Raw genomic sequence first — 20,723 nt, forward strand, 5'->3', positions numbered from 1 at the left:
GCAAATATATTATAAATATATATATATATATATATATAATATTATATAAAGATTTCTTTGTATTGGACTCAATATAGCTATTTTGTATTGAATCCAATACATAATTATTTGAATTTCTTGCCCCGCCTTCCTCCCGCACCGACACAAGCATTGACAGCACCGGGAAACCCCAGAGATCATTTCTGCACACGCCGGGTGAAGACGGAATAGAGAAGATGTCTCCGGAGGAGCTGCAGGGACAAGGTACCATATTTTTCACCGTATAAGACGCTCTGGAATATAAGACGCACCCAATTTTAAAGGAGGAAAATCTAGAAAAAAAAGATTCTGAAAGATTATTCCCCTCTACCCTTTTATGTAAAGTGAAAACTGTGAGTTTAGGCAATGCTTTAATGACATGACTGTGGTAGGGATATTAGATTCGGTTGCTAACCTTTTTGGTACCACTAAAATTACCGGCTCCTGACTATGCATGCGTGGGGAGCCGGTTGTCAATCAAAGGGGAGGAACCTCCCCATAGTGATGTCATAACCCCGCCAATTCTGCCATCGCAGATCTGCGCCTGCTGTGGGAGAGTGAGGGGGTTCTGTGCAGGGGCCTGGGAACTGCTCGGGGGATGTGCTCCGCAGCTCTGGCCATTGCGTCCAACCAGAGCCGCGGACCCCCAAAATCCTCTCACAGACTACCGGTTGGCGAGCGCAGCTTTAAGAGACAGTTAGTGGCCTGACTGCGGACTTTGTAAGCACCGTGTAATATGTCAGCGCTCTAAGAAAAATGGCTAATAATAAAATTCTGCAGCTACTACCTAGCAACTCTAGAAGGGGATAAGAAATGTGGCTCCTGTGAATTTTTCAACCCAATATTTTATTGTGAATTACAACATTTGTAAATCAGATAAATATTGTATTACAATATGTGTATCTATGTTTAGTGTGTATCTATGTTTAGGGTATGATAAACCTCAAACATTAGCTTTTGATGAACAATGTCATTTGAAGTGGCCATGTGTATTTCAACAACAACATTCTATTTTAGATTTGTTAATCCAGATTTTTTTTTTACTTGTTTGGTGCTGGAAACTGGTATACCCAAGATATTTTTTTTCTAGAACCTTGTAAAAGTTTATCCGTTGCACTGCACAACATTATTTATAGTCTTCGAATAATTTCTGCCTGGCGGGAGAAAAATCTCCCCTATTTGTGCATTTTAGACAGCCTGCCAAATGTCTGAGACGTCACACTTGAACTATTTTATGTAAACAGCTGACACGTTGCAGGTCATTTCATCTAGCTTAAATAATACTTCACTTGCAGTCAGGATCTTTTCTTATACAGTAAATCACTTATCCCTGAGGACCCACCCTTACGCACCGCATCTTCTATCCTTTTGTCCTGCTCACCCCTCTTTCTCTGCATCACTGCCCCCTTCAGGGAAGCATCATTGACAGGCAGAGTAAGATACAATAGAGACAGACAGCATGCTGAAAGTAGCAAGCTGGTTGAGATGCAACAAGAAATACACTGACAGTGACACATTGACGTAGTTATAGACTTGGTGACAGCCAGGAAAACTGATAAAGTGACAGACTGTTTGCTATATGGTGAGAGATCTGCTCAGTCAGTTTAAAAATTACTGATGATGACCATATGTATTTTTGGGGTCTTGTGGGACCTGACAGATTTTTTGCTGCTCTGAAACCATGAAGTGGCTACTAGTAATCAGTGGTTTTTCAATTCATGCTGTATTCTTTGAAGTACAAGAAGTGTGAGCTAAGTAAAGGTTGAATATAATGCAGTGAACATCTCTTCCTAAATTGCAGTTCTTTGCTTGTTAAATAAGAAGTCCTAGACAAAGTTGTAGTACAGTCAGCTCCTAAATACAGACTGTAATGACCAGTCTGATATTTCTTCTTTTTTTTTTTTTGTTTTTTAAACAAGCGAGCCAAATTAGGAAAGCCATTGCGATGCCTTCATGTCCTTTTTTTATGTATGGCATATAATATTTTGATTAGTTAGGCTGCTTCTAGGTTGTTGCAAGATTGTTGTAACCTACTTATGCTGATAACCCTAGACCAGTGTTCCTCAACCTTTTTTAACATGAGAGAACTACTTGAAATAACTTTCAGATCTTCAAGGAACCCCTGTTATATTTACTATATCCACAGTACATTACAGTGGTTGGCAGCCCCTTTGTTGTGACCCAATTCTTCAGTAACCACCCAAAAACAGCGTAACAGTGTGGTTACTGAAATGAGCTGGGCGGTGTGCCCGGCTTTAAGCGTCTGGGGAGAGCACTGCATTAGTTTGGAAGAATACCTCTTAACATTGTCGGCCAGTGGAAAGAATGTTACCCATACAGATAGCCAAAAAGATCATTGGTGTCACACTCACCTGAGCGTCACAAATTGATTGAGGAACCGAACTGTTCCATGGAACCCTGGTTGAATAACACTGCACTAAACCATCAATGTTTGTCAGATGTTTATAAGGATTTCTGCTCACATTGACCAGGGATTTATGCAATTTCTAAATAATATGTATGTATATATTTGTTTCACCTGAAAATATGCAAAACTGAGGCAGTATAGTAAAGCAAGCATTTGTTGTGGTAATGCATTTTGATGTATGTTTGGTTCAGGCAGCCAGTTCAGTTTTATTAGACTACCAACACACAACAATGGAGCAGGAAAACACCAAGAACATAATGAAATGATATCAGAGAGTCACTTGAGTTTCTGGGCTTACTGGTTAATAAAGATTAAAAATTAGGTAGTGTCTAAGATCTGCTTGTATACAGTACTTTTAGTATTATATTGTATTGATATAACACCAGCATATTAAACTACATTTTACAAAGTCAATAGTCCTATCAATCACTGTCCCTCAAAGAGGTTCACAGTCATATGCCATTAACATAGTTAAGGTCAGCATGGGGGAAGAGAATGAACCTAACTTCATGTTTTTTGAATTGGTGAGGAAATCCACGAACACACAAACTCAATGCAGATAGTGCCTTGGTCAAGATTCAACGTGGTGCACGGTGCTGTCTTATTATTTATCTAGATGGCTGTCATCACTAGAATACAAATATAGGAAAAAGCTAAAATTTGGTGGTTGTCCTCATTTATGTAAAATTCCCTTTCATTTCCCTTTCTGTTGTTCTTGGTACAAAAATAATAATAAAAACTTTCCTAGCAGAAGACATAGTGGTTTTTCAAATGGCATTGGACTGACCTTCTGTGACATTCTGTATCCGTTCCTAACTTTGAATTATAGCATTTTGTTTGTTTTGTTTTTTTGTTTTTTTTTATTCTTGGTCAATATTCATTTAATACTATTTGCTGATATATGATTTATTTTCATGTGTAATACCTTTTTTTTGTATTTGGTGGAAACATCCTGGTTATTATTGTTGATGTGTTTTTATTTGTAGGGTGTACATAAGAAGATTGATGTCCATTTTTCCCTTCATACTAGTTGTCTTGTTTGGAATAAGTATGGCACAGCTACAAGTAGGAATTCCGGATGAAAAAGAAAAGACAACAGCCTTAAAAGGTATCTTGGACAAGTACCTGGGTGATATTGCCATGGTTTAACCATGAAGAAATATGTGAACTCTTGTACATGCTCTAGGCATGACATGTTTATAGGCTACCGCACTGTCAGGAATTTGTGATTAGGGTAAACATCATCAGATCCTTACTTCAGCAGATAAAAAAAACATTCAGTCTAATGCATGAAAGTACTTGGCCGTCTGACCAGGATTTTGCCATCCAGACTACTGTACACAGAGACCCATAAGTTAGGTGGCATGATTTGAGTCTTCAGTGTATCAGTGAAAACTGACTCCTAAACTCCAAATAAAATGTATCTCACCATTTTATATGGTCCTAATTGCGTCAAGCCCAGCCTACTCCAAGGAATGACTGCTTACACAAGACACACGTTTCTATTTGTTTTTGTTCTGTTATAAAGAACTGAAAAGCACCAATAAAAACATACAAGCAAATAAGGACCAGCACTACTGGCTAAAAAACAGTCTTGGTGCCACCAATGTATAGGCCATATCTTGGAGATCCAAAGGGCATTGTGGTAATTTTGATAATACGCCCAATCATTTATAGATATGCCTGGAGTGTGACCTTTGGTTGTTGTGCCCCATGAACAGAGAGGGGATATGGCAGTGTCTCATTTTAACATGTGGTAATTAACTATAGAATAGGTTAGGAAGAGGGCACAGCTACCTGTGGGCATTACTGCAGGTTAATTACTGGACTTTATTTGTAAGAGAATGTGTCCATATAGTTTTGTAAAGTATTTAAATTGCCTGCGGCTTACAAAATATTTTTCATTGTGCTCCTTAATCTTCGTGCTGTGTAGCTCCCCCATAACTACCCTCATTTCAGTAACATACATAGCTCTATAATACAAGGTTATACCTGCTCTGACGAGACATGGGAAATCTCTACACAAATATTCTATGGAAATGATTTCTCATTTAGCTTCTGCTATGCATTTAATTACAGAAGACTGAGAAAATGTGCAGTGCTGTGATAGAAGTCAATCAGATGAACCTGGGGAAACTAATCTGCTCATGGTATACTTATTATTGCAGCCATTGTTAAGTCTAAGTAGGATTTAGTCAGTTCAGTGGGTCAAGTGCAGATTTCTGTACCGTGTTCTGATGTAGTTTTCTCATCCTAATCAGTACAAATATGGTGTAATCTTGTTTCTCTTTTAATGAGTCATTGGCCTTTTCTGAACCGAAACCATTGGAAAGGACTTGAGGCTTTATCTTCACCTCAAAAGTGTGTTAGCGCTGTGGAACAAATAAGATATTTTTTGCACTTTAAAGCAGATGTTTCTGAAAATATGCAGTGCTATGTGGCCTTTCTTAATTTCAAACTTAAATTGCTAATGAGACCCCTGCCCTGTACTGGACCTGTACGCCACAAGTGACAGGTTGATTCCCATCTGTTTATCATGCCAGTAATAAATTGATTCTGCAAATTCTAAAATACCTTGGCAGTTTTAATTGCAAAGGCAAAATGGTCCAATGTAAAGTGTTTAAATTCAGAATGTGTGTAGAACTTCTATATGAAGAGTTTAGGAAATTGTAGGTAAATAGGAAATTTAGTACGGAAACAAAGGTAAAGGAGTGGGGTGGGGGGTCGTTAGAGCACAATTTCAAATTTTCTACTAATATTGGACTGGTTTATTCTAAAGCTACCCGGCATAACTTTTATCTAAAACAGTTGTCTTTAAACTTTTTTGGACACTAGGCTATTTTAGGGGTGGGCAGGAGCACACTAGGCAGGACTCTCTCTCGAGTCTCGCCCTAATGTCTCTGCCCCCCCACCAGAAATGTCTGGTAGTTTGTTCTGGGCTAATCCCGGCCAGCGTTAGGCCAGAACAAACTACCGGCTAGGCCGTATCTGGACGACCTCTGATCTAAAGCAAAGCTTTTGGGATTACAGGTAAGGAAAATTAAAACCCTTAGCCATCTACCAACATAAATGTGTGTGCTTGCTCAAATTTGTGTGCTTGACTCTGCATACCCACCCCAGTCAAGACAAAGATCCTATCCTACCTTATTTGGATTTTTAAAGCAAATGGATATATTCCCTTTTTTTTGAGCTATCATACTGATCTTGTGGGTTGGTAAGCCACTTTCTAAGTAAAAAATATGTAGAGGATGTTTTAAAGCAGAACCGTTGTTGGTGGGTGGTGAGCTTTTGCCATAAAGTGACAAGTATGTAAAGCATACTGTCCACTGTGATCCTCTTCAGCCATTGGGTGGCATCTTGGTCTATTTTCAGTGGGGCTGAGCATATTGCTGTACTATACTTTGCATGGCCCATGAAATGTATGCACAAATTAAAGACACCAGAAGCCAGGGGAAAAAGTTTTTTTGGCAAAATAAACCTAAAATAAACCCCTGCCTCCTGATTTTTTTTTTTTTTTTTTTGGTTCCAAGCAAGAGGCAGCCTAACAACTACCATTTTCATGTAGACATGAGTGACAACAGGCTCTTTATTTCTCCTAGTACATGTTATGTATGTAACATATGTAATGTACACTATGTATGTATGTATATATGTTGAAGTTATTATTTTTTTCAAAATATTTTTTTTTAATCCGAATTGTGTAATTATAAATGAGTACATTCAATTGGTTGATTGATTGAAAAACATTCACTTGTAAATTAATCACAGTATGAATTTCCATTTAGATCTTCTCTCCAGAATAGATTTGGATGAATTGATGAAAAAAGACGAACCACCTCTTGAGTTTCCAGACACGCTGGAAGGCTTTGAATATGCTTTTAATGACCGTGAGTTTATTTGCAGCTTTGTATAGAACCCCCACTTTACCCAGAATAGATAACTGCTACAATTCTGTATAAGGATTACATATATTATTTGGATAAGTGATAAAAGTATTCTCACTGTTACTGTATAAGATTACCACAGCTCTTCTGTTGTCAAGGAAGTCATTTTTTTTAGCTGGCCAATAGATATTCAGGGCTGACTAATGTCAGCAATGATTACATGTATGCTAACACACCAAATGGATCATCCATTTTGTTTTTTGTGTGTGTGTGTGTGTGTGTGTGTGTTCTTTTTTTTTTTTTTATAATCGGTATAGTTATCTGAACTATAGCATAACTTCTTACTGTGGGAATCCTAAATCTAGTTCCAAAACTGAAACACATTTCGACCATACAATTATTATACACTTTACTGTTTTTGTTGTGTGAGTTTTTTTTGCATTCTGAAGTTTGCATTCTTTGTTTTTTTTTTTTTTTGTAGATGGACAGCTAAGGCATATAAAAACTGGAGAACCTTTTGTCTTCAACTATCGAGAAGATTTGCATAGGTGGAATCAAAAGCGATATGAAGCTCTAGGAGAGGTGAGTATTTTTGTTTTTTGTCAATTACATTTTTTAATTGCCATATGGTCAAAGTTTTTTTAATTTTTACTGTGTGTCTTTCACTTCTTCTAGTCACACACCACCTGTATTACCATCATAGTTTTATTTGGGAATTGACACTTATATATTTTCCTTTTGTTGGCATCTGAAAATAGCCCTGGTATTTAATCTCCACTAATTACATGATCACCTTCTCTAAAGCATCCCATGGGGTCACAGGGAGAGACACATCCATCTTCCTAGTAATGATATCCCTCCTCCATACTGCTATATATACTAATGAACGTACTAGAAGATTTTATCGTTTTAGGCATTGGTTCATTAAAAAATCTCTTTAAAATTTAGCCTTGATATGTAACCTCAATCCAACATTCAAATCTTAGAGGTAACTCTCTACCTAAGATCAAACTAATTACTAGTAAAATTCTACCAAATCTTCATCCCTAATATAATTACTAAACTGAATTTATATAGCGCCAACATTTTATGCAGTGTTGCACATTAAATAGGGGTTGCAAATGACAGACGAATAAAGACACTGACAGAAGAGGAGAGGACCCTGCCTCGAGGAGCTTACAATCCTAGGAGGTGAGGGAAGTAACCTACCTCTAGGAAGTGTGAATCTGGTCTGTTTGAAAGTCTAATAGTCCAAAAAATTCTTACCATTTATAGGTGGAAAGCCGCTGATCCCTTCACAATCCCAATCCAGACAGTTTTGCCCCTACCCGTATTTCTTCTTTGTTCCGGCGCAGACGGCCCACTGGGCGCCGCCATATTCTTTTTTCAAGCTCTTCCTCCTTAGGTCCCCTATAAGTTGCCTAAAATTTGAGAAGAAAATACAATGTGCTTTTTCATTTGGATTCCTGGCCTTGATGGAACATGTTTACATCTACCTAGAGGTAGGCCCTGACACCTCTAGTACAGTTGTAGTGCCTAGCTTTGTGACATGTTTACTTTTAGCTTCTCTTCTATATTTACTTGTAAATTCAGTGTGTAGCTGTATAATAACACATCTGCCAGAGTTTAGCACTTATATCAGTCTAATTGTTTCAAAATGTTTTTCAGTTACTACAGTGAATCCTTTTGTACAAAAACTTTTATTATCTAAGTCTTATAGCACAAACACATATTCTCCAGCTATTACTACTGAAAGGACTGAAGACCTATTGCCCTGGCTGTTTTCTGGAGGCTAGCTCTTCATGTACTTCTGTATCAGTGCAATGAAATATCACCAGTCAAATTTGATTCATCTTTCTTGTTGAATTGTGAGACTTTAATATGTGCCCTATAGACAGTTATTCTTTTTTATTATGCTTTGGTAAGGACATGAACAAAATCTTCCCCCACCTGCTCTCTGAATTCTACTATTCCCTGGGCTCTGTGCCTCTAAGCTTAAGAATTCTTTGAATTCTGGATTGGAATTGCAGCTGTATTGGAATTGTTGCTGTGAAGACTTTAAAATATACACATACACACAGTGGCTTTAGAAAGTTATCAGACCCCTTCTCTTTTTTCAATTTTGTTGTTACAGCCTGATACTACAATCATTTTAATTCTTTTTTTTTTCCCTCATTAATTTACACTTCATACCTCATAATGACAAAGTGATAATAGATTTTTTTCAATTGTGTAAATTTATTAAAAAAGAAAGTAATTTAAACCTTTTTGCAACAACACCTTTTGCAACAACAATTGAAATTTAGCTTAGGTGCCTCCCATTTTTCTTGATCTTTGCTGCAATGTTTCTACACCACTATTGGAGTCACACCATAGGTCAAAGCCACTGCCTGCAGTGCTCAAAGGCAGGATTGCTACATAGCACTAGAGAACCCTGCAGAAAATTTCTGCTGCTGACCCCAAGAGAATAGTGTTCTCCATAACTCTTAAATGGAAAAAGTTTTGCACAACCAGGACTCTCCCAAAAGCTGGTCCCCTGCCTAAACTGAGCAGTCGAGGGTGGGAGAGCCTATTGAGAGAATTGACCAAGAACCAAAGATCCTGTGTATAACAACTTCTAAACGTAATTAATGACAGAATCCCTCTATCCTGAAGGAAGCTCTTTCCTCCTGTTCTGTAGAGCTTATCTAGACCAGTGTTTTTCAACTTTTTTTAACGGCACAACCCCATGAAATAACTTTCAGGTCTTCAGGGATCCCCTGCTATAATTACTAAATCTACAGCTCACAGTAGTTTTGGCTATCTGCAAGTAAACTGACCTGAGACACAAATGGCTTATTGCTTAAGCAACCTCTGGATGCTCGCTAGGATTCCCCAGAACACTGGTTGGGAAACTCTGATCTAGAATTTGTTGGAAAGAAACAGCCTGAAACAAAACATGCACTGCTGTGGCCTTTCTCTGCAAAACCCATAACCATGTCATGGGTACACCAACTAGCAAATCTGTATTTACAAAACTCATTTTTTACATAGTCAAAAAAGTATACATATTTGGTTTAAAATGTATAAATGTTGAGGAAACATTGTTATCAAAAGTTATTCTAATTCATTTTAAAGGAAACACATTGAGAAGTGTATGTGGAAAGGTCAGGGTATATTGTGGCAGCTATCTGATTTTTATCTATGCCTTGGATCTGTGGGGTCTTGTGCCAAGAGCCTTTTTTTCCATTACAAAGAAGCTAATTTTGTCAAGTAAATATATTGGCTAGTAACATTTAAAAATGTAATAACATGCAACAACAAAATACTGTAAATATAGGATTATTACGCACTCTGGTCCACTCCTAAAGTTCACTTGGAAGCTGTAGTTCCACCTTACTTTTTTTTTGTTTTCTCTTGCATTTATGTATTGGTAAATTAACAGCCAGATATTGTGGAGCAATAAACATCATTGGCACTCCTCAAATACCAGGATTATAATTTTCCTTTCTGGTGATTTGCTTTTGTCAGTGTATGTAAGGTGGCCTAACTAAATAATTTAACTGTCCACAAGCCAAAGCCATTAACAATGTTATTAGGCTGCATTAGGAATTCTTTCTGAACACCTGCTACGATGCTAAGAAACATGCAAATACTAATATGCACAAAAAATGATTTACTACAATGATGTGAAAAAAAATCAAATGTTCTGGCCATATGATAATTTTAAGGTTGTGTGACTGTATGGTTCAGCTCCTTGATTTAAACAAAATTCCTATTCCTATATAGTCTAGTAGATAAACAAAGTTACATAGTAGGTTAGGTTGAAAAAAGACTTACGTCCATCAAGTTCAACCACTAGGGAAATAAACATATCCCAGATATAAAACCTTATAAGACATAGTTGGTTCAGAGAAAGGCAAAAAAACCCTGGTACAATTTGCTTCAACAGGGGAAAAAAATTCTTTCCTGGTTCCATGAGGCAATGGGATGTTCCCTGGATCAAACATCCATTATTTTCTGATTAGGTCATGTTGATACAGCCATCATTGTCCTTTTTCCTTCATGTAATTCAAGTGCAAGTGCTCTGATAACACAGAACTACTTTTGTGTGTTACATTATAATGTTTTTGTGCATTGCTGGTGTCCTAAAGGGAAAAAAATGAAAAAGAAGCTGGACATGTCCTGTTTGTTTTTATTGATGACAAACTTGTGTGTTAAAGCGTACCTAAACTCAGAATTTTCACTTTACACAAATGGTAGAGAACCCTTTTATGTAAGGTAAAAATTCAGTTTTGGTGCAACACCCTTTTTAAAAAAATAAAAAATAAAAAAAATGAAAAGGTGCATCACCGCCCCCTGGCTGCCTAGGCAGTCGAGAATGAATGGGAGCGCAAAGCCTCCTGGGATACCTATTTCTCAAAGAGAAAAATTTGCCAAATTGGCAATTTTCTTTTTAATCCTACGTCACCCAATCTTGCGCCTGGCTCGGGTGACACAGGATGAAGAACCTGGAAGAGAAAACGAAAATGGTGGCACCCGGAGCGCCGGCTCCGGGAGGGATGCCGAGACGACGCGGAACCTGATGCCCGGACACCCCCGATGTGACTGGACTGCCCTGCTTGATTGAAGGTGAGTGTATTTTTTTGAGTTTTGAGTATAGTTCCTCTTTAAACATATACATAGAAAAGTGAAGTGCCTTATGGCGTGTGTAAGCAAGCTTTGGGTTTGTAGTCAAAAAATCAGATTATGATCTTTTTTAACCCCCCTAGCGGTAATCCCGAGTGTGAGTTGGGGTGGCTTTTACATGCAAAAAGCGGTAATCCCAAGTCACACTCGGGGTAACTTTAAGAGCCCCCACTTACCTTTGCCCCGCAATCCAGTGGCGATCCGTTGGTCCTGCTGTGAAGCCAGGGCGCCGGTCTTTCGGCGTGGCCGGGCGGGAAATTTAAAAGCATATTGCTGAGTAATCTGCTTTTAAATACCACCCAGGTCCCAGCCACGCCACTGCCCGCATAAGCAGTGAGATCCGAAGCACAATGCAGGACTTCTGCATTGTGCTTCACATCTCACTGCAGATGCCAGCAGCAATAGCAAATTCCGGGGGTGGTCACCCCTGGAATTTGCTATTGCTGCTGGCATCTGCAGTGAGATGTGAAGCACAATGCAGATGTCCTGCATTGTGCTTTGCATCTCTCTGGAGATGCAGAGCAGCTGCAGCTCCTGCGTCTGTTTGAGCAGGCGGGACATCCCCACTCGCATCACCCGGGAGGATGAGTCATCTTCCAGATGATGTGAGTGGTGATGTATTGGGGGGTGTGTCTGGGAGGGAAATTTAAAGACAGATTACAATGTAATCTGCTTTTAAATGGTTTTTACAGTACAAAAACACCACACAACATGAAATAAAATATAAAATTAAAATTGTACTTTTATTTGAAGATTACATTGTCTATAATTTCATTATTTTTTAAAATGAATATTTATAATTATGTATTATATTATAATTTATTAATATAGTATAATAAATAAATATGATTATCATACCCGGGAGTTAATCCTAAGAATTACAGGCCCACAATATAAACAAAAATATCTATGCAAAAAAAATAGGATCACTTTTTGCATCAAAAAACTGACAGAATTAGAACGCTAGGGGGGATAAGGTTCTCCAGCGATCTTCTAAAGTTTGCCCCGCAGTTGACCTCCTTCTTTCCCATATTTGACCTGCTGTTGATTTTGCATTCTCATAGACCTGTATAGGAATGTAGAACCACCTTTAGTGTGTCAACCTAGGCTTTTATACTGTCTTGCTCTTCCTTGTTTTATAACTATTTTCTAATGCATCAAAAATAGTTTATAGGCATACATATTTATAATATATATATATATATATATATATATATCTCATGAAACAGAAAGATAAACTTCATTTAATATTACATTTTTTTCTTTTCACAGATTATAACAAAGCATGTTTATGAGTTATTGGAAAAGGACTGTAATTTGCAAAAAGTTTATTTACCGGTAAGTAATTCTTGGTTAGAATATCTTCTTGTAAGTAAAATTGTGTTTTAACTCCAAAAACTGTGTAAAAAAAAAAACTTTTTTTATGTGAAAAATGTGTCAAGCCAGGAAATGTTTTATGCCTCTTAAGAAGTGAAGAATTTGTTTCTATCCCCCCTTCCATTTTCTATCATCTGATTCAAGCAAAATTAAGTGAACACATGTCACTGTTAAATTCCCTTAAATACCAAACTTCTCGAGTGGATAAATTCATATGGGGGTTTAGTGGGAGACTACCTTTTTTAAACTGAAGATGAACAACATATTTGTGGTGACCGATTTCATTTGGGAGCTTTGATTGCTGGAGCAAGTGGCCAGCTATAAGCATGTGCTGGATTAGGAAAGTTTTTAGCAAAAAATAAAAAAGGATACCTATCTTTTTCAGTCATTTAATGAACAGGGTTTAGTAATGAAATGGATTTGAATAGATGCCTAAATGCAGATTGGTGGTCAGTAGCTTATATTTTCCTGATTTACAGACCAATGGAACAAAAAGCAGGAGTTTCCTATTAGCTGCACTCAGTTACATCATGCAAATGATCTCATGAAAACCAAAAACACTTCTTAACACTTGCTCAGTGTTATGTAAAGCACTGTAAGGAATTCAGATACATGCACAATTGTATATAAATGTTAATTCTTCCTATTTATTGATCTGAACATTTCAAAGTGCCCTTTGTACCACTGGGTTTATAATTAAATAACCCTGTTGGGATATCTCTCTGGCATTCTTTCTTTTTTTTTCTTTTTATGTTTTTAGTAATCTGCAAACCTTCATGATTTTTTTTTTTTCTTTTCTTTCCTTTCCTCCTTCCCCTACATCATTTAAACATGGATACTTGATTTATAACCCATTATAGGAAAAGATGAAAGCAAAAACAAATCTAATGCCTTTCCAACAGCCGAGTAATTAATGAATTGGTTGGCTCAGATCTATATGCATTTGTAATAACATCATGTATTGTATGTGTGATGTTTCTTTTCTTATTATTATTGTTTGATTGTGTCTATGACATAAAGCCTGACATAGGATTTTTTTGAGTATGTAAAGCCAGAAAGTAACTCCAAAATGTCTTGGCGTTGAATCTCTGGTACCAAAGAAACAATGCCATCTTGATAAACTCTGAAGGACTAACGACACATATTGTATATCTAAAATACTTATTTGTTTTATGAAATGTCTTCAATATGCAATATATGTATAAAATTTCCAATCATCCTAATGATCAGATTTTTACCTACATTTAGTTTTTACTGTCCATACTGTCATGGCTATTTGTAAGCAGCTGCAATGGTATCCCTAGTACAGGTTGAACTATGTCATGTGCTTTATTGTGTGACCTGTATGCATCCAATGACATGGTAATATAATATTAAAATTCATTTTTAGCTTTTTTTTAATATGTAAAATTCATAAATCATAATCCCTTTTGGCTGAAAAACAAACCCAAATCATCACCCCTCCATCACCACTTTTTCATAGTTCGTACGAGGTGTGACAAACGCCCTCTCAGCCCACACCCCTGTGCATAGACTTTCCAGCATGCTCGGCAACAATCCGCGCATCAGCAGGCTGTGAAGGGTTGCTGCGAGGCAAGGTTAACCAATCTGTTACCCCTTCCCAAACACACCATCACAGGTGCCCTTAACAACCACAGACAGACAGTTTTAATTCTGCTTCTTTAATACGGTCTGTGTCACCCGCTGCTACTCCAGACAGGGATGCCTCCTCAATCACAATGTTTTTAGTAGCGTTTTTGGGTTAGCAAGTTACACCATTTCTACTTGCATTCAGAGATTCAGCTTATACTTTTTATAATGTTTATTAAGTAAAAACATACAAAAACACAGTGCGTAAACAAATACAGAAAAATAAAGACTAATCAAAGAACAATAACAGAACCAAAGCAACAGGTTAAAATAAAAGGCAAAAACTGTGAAATTATGCTTAGGTAGATTTGGTCTGCTTTGGTCCAGGTTGCTGTATCAAGTCCAAGATATTAGTCACTGGGCTCCCTGCAGTGCTCAGTGTGTCAGTGCCGTTGTCCTTACAAGATGGTATCAGTGAGAGAGCTTCCTCTGCTAGGCTTACATGGATTTTCTATGCCAACCACAGAGGTGGGACTAATATAACAATCCAATGTCATCAGGGTGGGGCTGTCTGAAGGGCTGTGTTCACATGAGTTATAATGCCCTACGGACATGCCCAAGAGGCCCTTGTTATAGCAATTTTCATAACTTCATATGTTCAGGTTTTACGAACTGCCAACCCCCGGATTATTAATTACTACAAAATTAGCAGTTCTTAGGGACCAAACTAGGCATGTCAGGGTCTTAAAATGCTCCCCATAATGATCCGGCCACAAATCGGCCAACTACTACTTTATACAGAATGGTATAGTGGAAATATAAAGATTATTAATAATAGGTTTCTGAATACAGCTCAGAGGTCAGTCAGGGGCCACTCTACTAGCATTATCTGAGTTCTATGACATCTGGAGACACAAAACTCCAATTTTTACAATGGGTGATGTAAACTAGAAGGTCTAGAAAGATGCTGGTTGTCAGATAAAGAAATATTTGAAAAGAGGAAATATATTTAACACCAATATCACAGAAGGTGTTTGTGCCAATTTGCTATCATGTTCTTTTTAGAGATGGGTGACTTTTCCCTGGCAACCCTTCTGATGGTCAAATAATAGAGAGCAGTTGTTTTGTAGCATCTGTCTGCTACTTACATGCCTAATTCCTTTGGAGTTGGTAAGGGTATACTTAAGTTTTCTCACACTGCTTCTTTATTTTGTATTGGGCTTTGCTAAACAATGACATTGTATATATTCATATTTTAACAAGTCATGTGTTGATTATCTGAGGTTGTATTTACCTATGTACCGTATTTTTCGCCGTATAAGACGCTCCGGAATATAAGACGCTCCGGAATATAAGACGCACCCAATTTTAAAGGAGGAAAATCTAGAAAAAAAAGTTTCGAAAGATTTTTCCCCTTCTGATCACTCTTGTGCCATTCATACCGGTGTTCCCCTTCTGATCACTCATGTGTCATTCAAATTCCCCTTCTGATCACTCATGTGTCATTCAAATTCCCCTTCTGATCACTCTGTGCTTTTTTTTCCACTGTACGGCATTAGGAAAGGGAACAGCAGGGGGCGCTGTGCCGGCTTCTTTCGCTGCAGCCAGGAGGAGACATGCTGCTGCAGAGAGGAGAAGAGACACACGCAGGATCGGGTATCGGGTGAGTATCTTATTTTAATTATTTTATAACACATTTGTCGTATAGGACGCACCAACTTTTCCCCCCCAGTTTTGGGGAAGAAAAAGTGCGTCTTGTACGGCAAAAAATACGGTATGTGTATGTGCATATGTTCAAAAAAATACTATTCTATATATATATATATATATATATATATATATATATATATATATATATATATATATATATATATATATATATATTAGTATTTTCTTGTGAGCACATGACCCCTTGTGCTTAGGATGCAACCTTCTGTATCTTGGTTTTGGTTTACCTCCCTTTGGGCAGTGGTTTGCAGATGCTGAAATGCTCTCTGCTCTCCAGCACCTGGCACTGGAATGAATTTAGTACTCATAGATTACTGCCATGAGCATCAATACTGGGGGTTATTAGTGTGGCCATGGACACCAGTGCTGTGGGTTAATTGTTGTCATTTACATCAGTGGTGTAGGTCATTATGGTGTGGGCCATTGAAGTAATGTTAGGGTTATACTAGGATCACTGGCAGCAGTGCTGGGGAAGGGGGTTGTTTCCACTTACACCTATGCTAATTGTAGCATTTTCTTCAGTGTGCTTTTGTAATATGTTATGGTGCATTACAATCCATTAATTTTTTTTAATGCACCTTATTGCACAAAACCATGCTGCTGTGGTTTGGCTCTGTGGGAATTTTAGGCCACACTTAAAGCTCACTATAAAGTTTTTGCATTTCTTTAGTTTATGGACCTAGAAATCATATTTTCTATTTATCAGTTGTGTTTCCCCCAGATCAATTGATAAATCCTGCCCAAAACGTCACAAGTGATGTTTAAACAAACATTTATGGACTGACCTCTTTCTGTTGAAAAATGCCCTTGGAGCTGTTAAGTTATCTATATCTATTTTTAAAGAGCAGATTGAGGTTCATAGGTTTTGTTAACCCACATTACACGGTGCTGCTTTAATAGATACAAATTGCTTTATGTAGTCTTGCTACTCTTAGGACTAAATGTATTATTGGTTGCTTTGTCGATAAAGCAAGGTTGTGCTCAGCCCTGACCTTTATGGACGTTCCTCAATGAAAGCTCTGTTTAATGAATTACCACAGTAAAAAGACAAATTGCTGCTGTGTGAAGTTTTAATTAGGACTTTTAAATGGAGAAATTTAAAATGTCAGAGGAAATAATTTGTTGTGTAAAGAATAGAACAGTGTTAAGAAGCAAGGCGGTAATCTCCACTGCACAGATGAAATGAAGGACAAATCTGATAGTGTTGTGGTGTATCTGGTAATGAACTAGGAAAGAAATATAGCACAGAACTGTGAAAAGGTTGTACGATTAGAATAGAAGACTCTTTGAATAGGGTGAAAGAACAAATGTAAATATGCAGTATATAAAAAGGGAAACATTTTAATGGCATTTTGTTGGCTATGTTTGGTCTAGGTAGGAATTAGCCACATAAGTTGAAGTGCCTCTTTTTTTGGCATTTCTCTTCAACTAAGTAAAATGGTAGTGTATATGTATAAAATGTTTCTTCTAGAGCTATTGGTGCTTGAAGGGTCGAATCTAGAGGTAGGATTTGCAAAATGTACAAGTACAGTCATGTGAAAAAGTAAGCACACTTTTTATGCTGACATTAGATTTCCATTAAAAAAGTGCCAAGAGATAAAGGTGATGTACTTTTAAAGAGAGCTTGTCAGTAGAACCTTTTACCATCTTTTAAGCTTGGTGATGTAGATGTTATGGTTTGGGATTGCTAAGCTGATTCAGGGTTTGGGCAGCCTGCAGTCATTGAGTTCATTTAGTTGGCTATGAATTCTGTATAATCAAAGTGCTTGATGATAATTTGAGGCCATCTGTCCAAACGTGAAAGGGGACTTTCATCACAGTAATGATCCAAAACCATAGTAATAAATGTTTTGCAGAAAAATGTAAATGTGTGTGTACCACTTATACCTGTTTGAGTGAAAATATCATTTTATTTATTTCCATGCATTTACTTTTTCCACATTACTGTATATTATTCATTCATGCACAATATGGCAAGAATTGCTAAACCTCTCCTGACAATTATGTATTCTATAGGCAAAAAAGGGTCTTAAACCCCTCCTCCATTTCTTTTTTTAGTGCTAGTGGAATTGGAAGTTATGCCATGGAAGTTAAAGACTCTGTAGCTTAAAGAGGTGGAAGCTGAGATAGTCTAGAGCTTGCAGCTCATCACTGTTTACTGCAGGGGTTACACAGCAGCAAGTGTTCCTGTCCCTACTAACCATCGGCTGGTGGAAACTTTTATTAAAGGGGTTGAAATGCTGTTAATGTACAAGGAGCATTCCTATTGGTTGTTAGGTGTGGGAACACTCCCCACCATGTGACTAACCACTTGGAAGCCCTGTGTACAGTAGGCCAAAGAGTAGAGAAGAGGAGGTACGAAGACTAAAGATGAAATCAAGATGTTGCTTGACTGGACTTTTTTTACATTGAAATTTAAATGTCAATTTCTGAGAAGTGTGAGAACTGCCTTGTCTCCTTCCACTGCTTCCTTTTGGATATTTTTGGGTCATCCCACAACATTCTCAGGACTAAATAAATAAGTGTATATAGTAGACTATTTAAGGTTTACCTTCAGATACCCATATTTTATAAACTCATGAACGCTTCGAGAAAATGTATACATTATTAAACGTCAGTAACAATTTAAACTAAGGCCAAGTTCCTAAAGTTTTCTTGAACAGTAGGTGCACAGATGTAACAGCTTTGGATAGAAGTTGAAACCAGACAAAATTTCATAGGCAATATCTATTTTTTAATCATGCAGCCGAGGAATTTAAGATCTTGGAAGAATGCATTTATACTAAGCAAGTTCCATTACTTATGTTTGCAGATTTTCACAAATTCATGCTATTTTTTAACTGTTCTTTTTCAGATAGATGCTACTGAAAATGAACCAAAAAGTTTTATATTCATGAGCAAGGATGCTATGACAAATCCAGACAAAATGTTGGTCTTGATCCATGGCAGTGGAGTGGTAAGGGCTGGTCAGTGGGCACGAAGGCTCATAATAAATGAGGACATAAACAGCGGGACACAAATCCCTTACATCAAAAGAGCAATGAAAGTAAGTGTCTTAAAGCAGTATTCAACACACGTTTTTTTTTTTTTTTTTCAAAATTCCTTCCAGATATTGTTGAAATAATATGAGACCAGAGAGTGGTTCTGCCTGACAAAATGTCATTTCATGGGGAAACTGCTTAAACTTAAGACAAGTTAAACTGCCTGACTACAATAATTCAATGTCACACTTCTTTCTTTGTCCTGAAAAAAATTGGAACTATAGAGAAATAAAAAAAAATGTTAAAATACTTTACCACGGTGTAAAAGCAAAATTTTTCATACTTTGCACTGTATTTGAAACATTTCTCGATGCACATAGCTAATTAGAATTTTTTTCAAACTTGCACTGCACAATTGATAGCTTGAAGCATATATGAGCAGCAAAATGTTGTTTTCATGAACTGACATGTTAGATGTTTTCTTGTTTTGCTTGTTATTTTGAAAATCGCAATAAAGTGGACCGAAGTGTAAATAATACACTATTACCTAAAAATGATCACAGTACTTCTCTGCCAATACTTCAATCTGCTCTTTGGAAGGACAGCATCATCTCTGCTTAGACATTATCCAGCTCTATTAGCATCTACTTTGACAGAGATGCTGAATCAGAGATTAGACATATTAAACTCAAATCATTGTACCTGTGCAGTTTTTGGCGTTGTTTACGATTGTTGGTCTCAAATTGGCTTTCCATTGCTGTCTTTTACCTTATGACTTATTACAAAACGACACTGTTGTAATATCTTTAAGAAGGGCATTGCTTGCAGCAAACAATGATAGTTATCCTTGTCACTTGACCTTGTCAAGTGCAGTACAATCTTATTATAACAAAAGTGTTCATGACCAGGTTAGTACTGAAGAATAAGTTAGAAGACTAAAAGGTAAATCTGGTAAATACATATTTTCAGATAAACTATGGGTTTGATTTGACTGCCCATTATACTGTATATTGTTTTAGAATGGTTTTAGATGTACCTGTTAAGCATGCACAGGCTTCCCCTGTCACCTACACACAAAGTATCCAGTCACTCCAAATAGGTACTGTTTTCAATAGGACAGCCAGTGAAATGGTACTTCCATGTACAAATGAAGTTTTGTTAAACATTTCATAAGTGGCTTGTTGGTTAGGCTCTTGCCAAAAGTGTGACACACACAGCTGGTGCAATTTTTAGCACATTGGGATGTGAATTTCCATTGTTCCCTACTGGAAGAAGGAAGGTCAGCTAATAAATACATGATTAGGAATAAAGGTAACTCTAGGCAGACAAGAATATTTAAATATATTCCTCAGCCACAAATTATGTAAATCCAAATGTGTTTGAAAACCCAAATATTACCTTGTAAAAATAAAGCCTCCCTCTGCTCTGCGCACTATTTGTAAGGAGCAGAGGGAGGGATTCAATAGGTCCCAGATACAGGGTGCCTGGTGAAAATTAAGAGGAGGAATTGCCCTTTTCATTACAGGATATCCAGCATAAAGGAAAGGTTCATAATAAATTACTGAGAAAAATGAAGAACACAAAAAGTCCAATAATACACATGCCTCTGGTATTTGGGCAGTATTTGCTTATCCTGAAGTTCAGCTTCTACAAATAATTTAATTGAAATGTGTGTATGAGAGGTCAGTAACCCATGACTCATTGTAGTGCAGGCATATTATAAATGATTTACATTTGGTCTGTATATTTAAAAGAAAAAAAAAGATTTGCAAACAGAAGGTATAATTTCTGTAATGTAAATAGTGTTTGAGCTGTGGAAGAATTATAATTGTTTTTGTGTTTAATACTCATTAAAGAACGAACCAAATGGAATCCATTTATCTGGCTTTACATTTTTACATCCCGCTTTCCGTTGTGAACATTTCTGTTAATTGCTTATGTGTGGAATTATAAGCTTTTATACAGTAGGGCCTGTGGAAGGATGCCTAAGTAATATAAAAAAATCAGAGGTTAAAACCCTATTTTTTTTTTTTTTTTTTTTACAAAACT

The 20,723-nt window shown here is 37.1% G+C and overlaps 1 protein-coding gene across 2 annotated transcripts in view; it reads left to right on the forward strand.

Moving 5' to 3' along the window:
- ARB2A (ARB2 cotranscriptional regulator A) overlaps positions 1 to 20,723 on the forward strand; it is a 249,225-nt gene that overhangs the window by 13,862 nt on the left and 214,640 nt on the right. For both annotated transcript variants that reach the window (XM_072416157.1, XM_072416156.1), the window contains exons 2-6: positions 3,433 to 3,554; positions 6,232 to 6,333; positions 6,812 to 6,912; positions 12,271 to 12,336; positions 18,548 to 18,739. In XM_072416157.1, the coding sequence (XP_072272258.1) occupies positions 3,452 to 3,554; positions 6,232 to 6,333; positions 6,812 to 6,912; positions 12,271 to 12,336; positions 18,548 to 18,739 (564 nt within the window). In that variant the 5' untranslated portion in view covers positions 3,433 to 3,451. The remainder of the gene's footprint in view (positions 1 to 3,432; positions 3,555 to 6,231; positions 6,334 to 6,811; positions 6,913 to 12,270; positions 12,337 to 18,547; positions 18,740 to 20,723) is intronic.

Source organism: Pyxicephalus adspersus, chromosome 6, assembly GCF_032062135.1.
Source record: "Pyxicephalus adspersus chromosome 6, UCB_Pads_2.0, whole genome shotgun sequence".
NCBI lineage: Eukaryota > Metazoa > Chordata > Amphibia > Anura > Pyxicephalidae > Pyxicephalus > Pyxicephalus adspersus.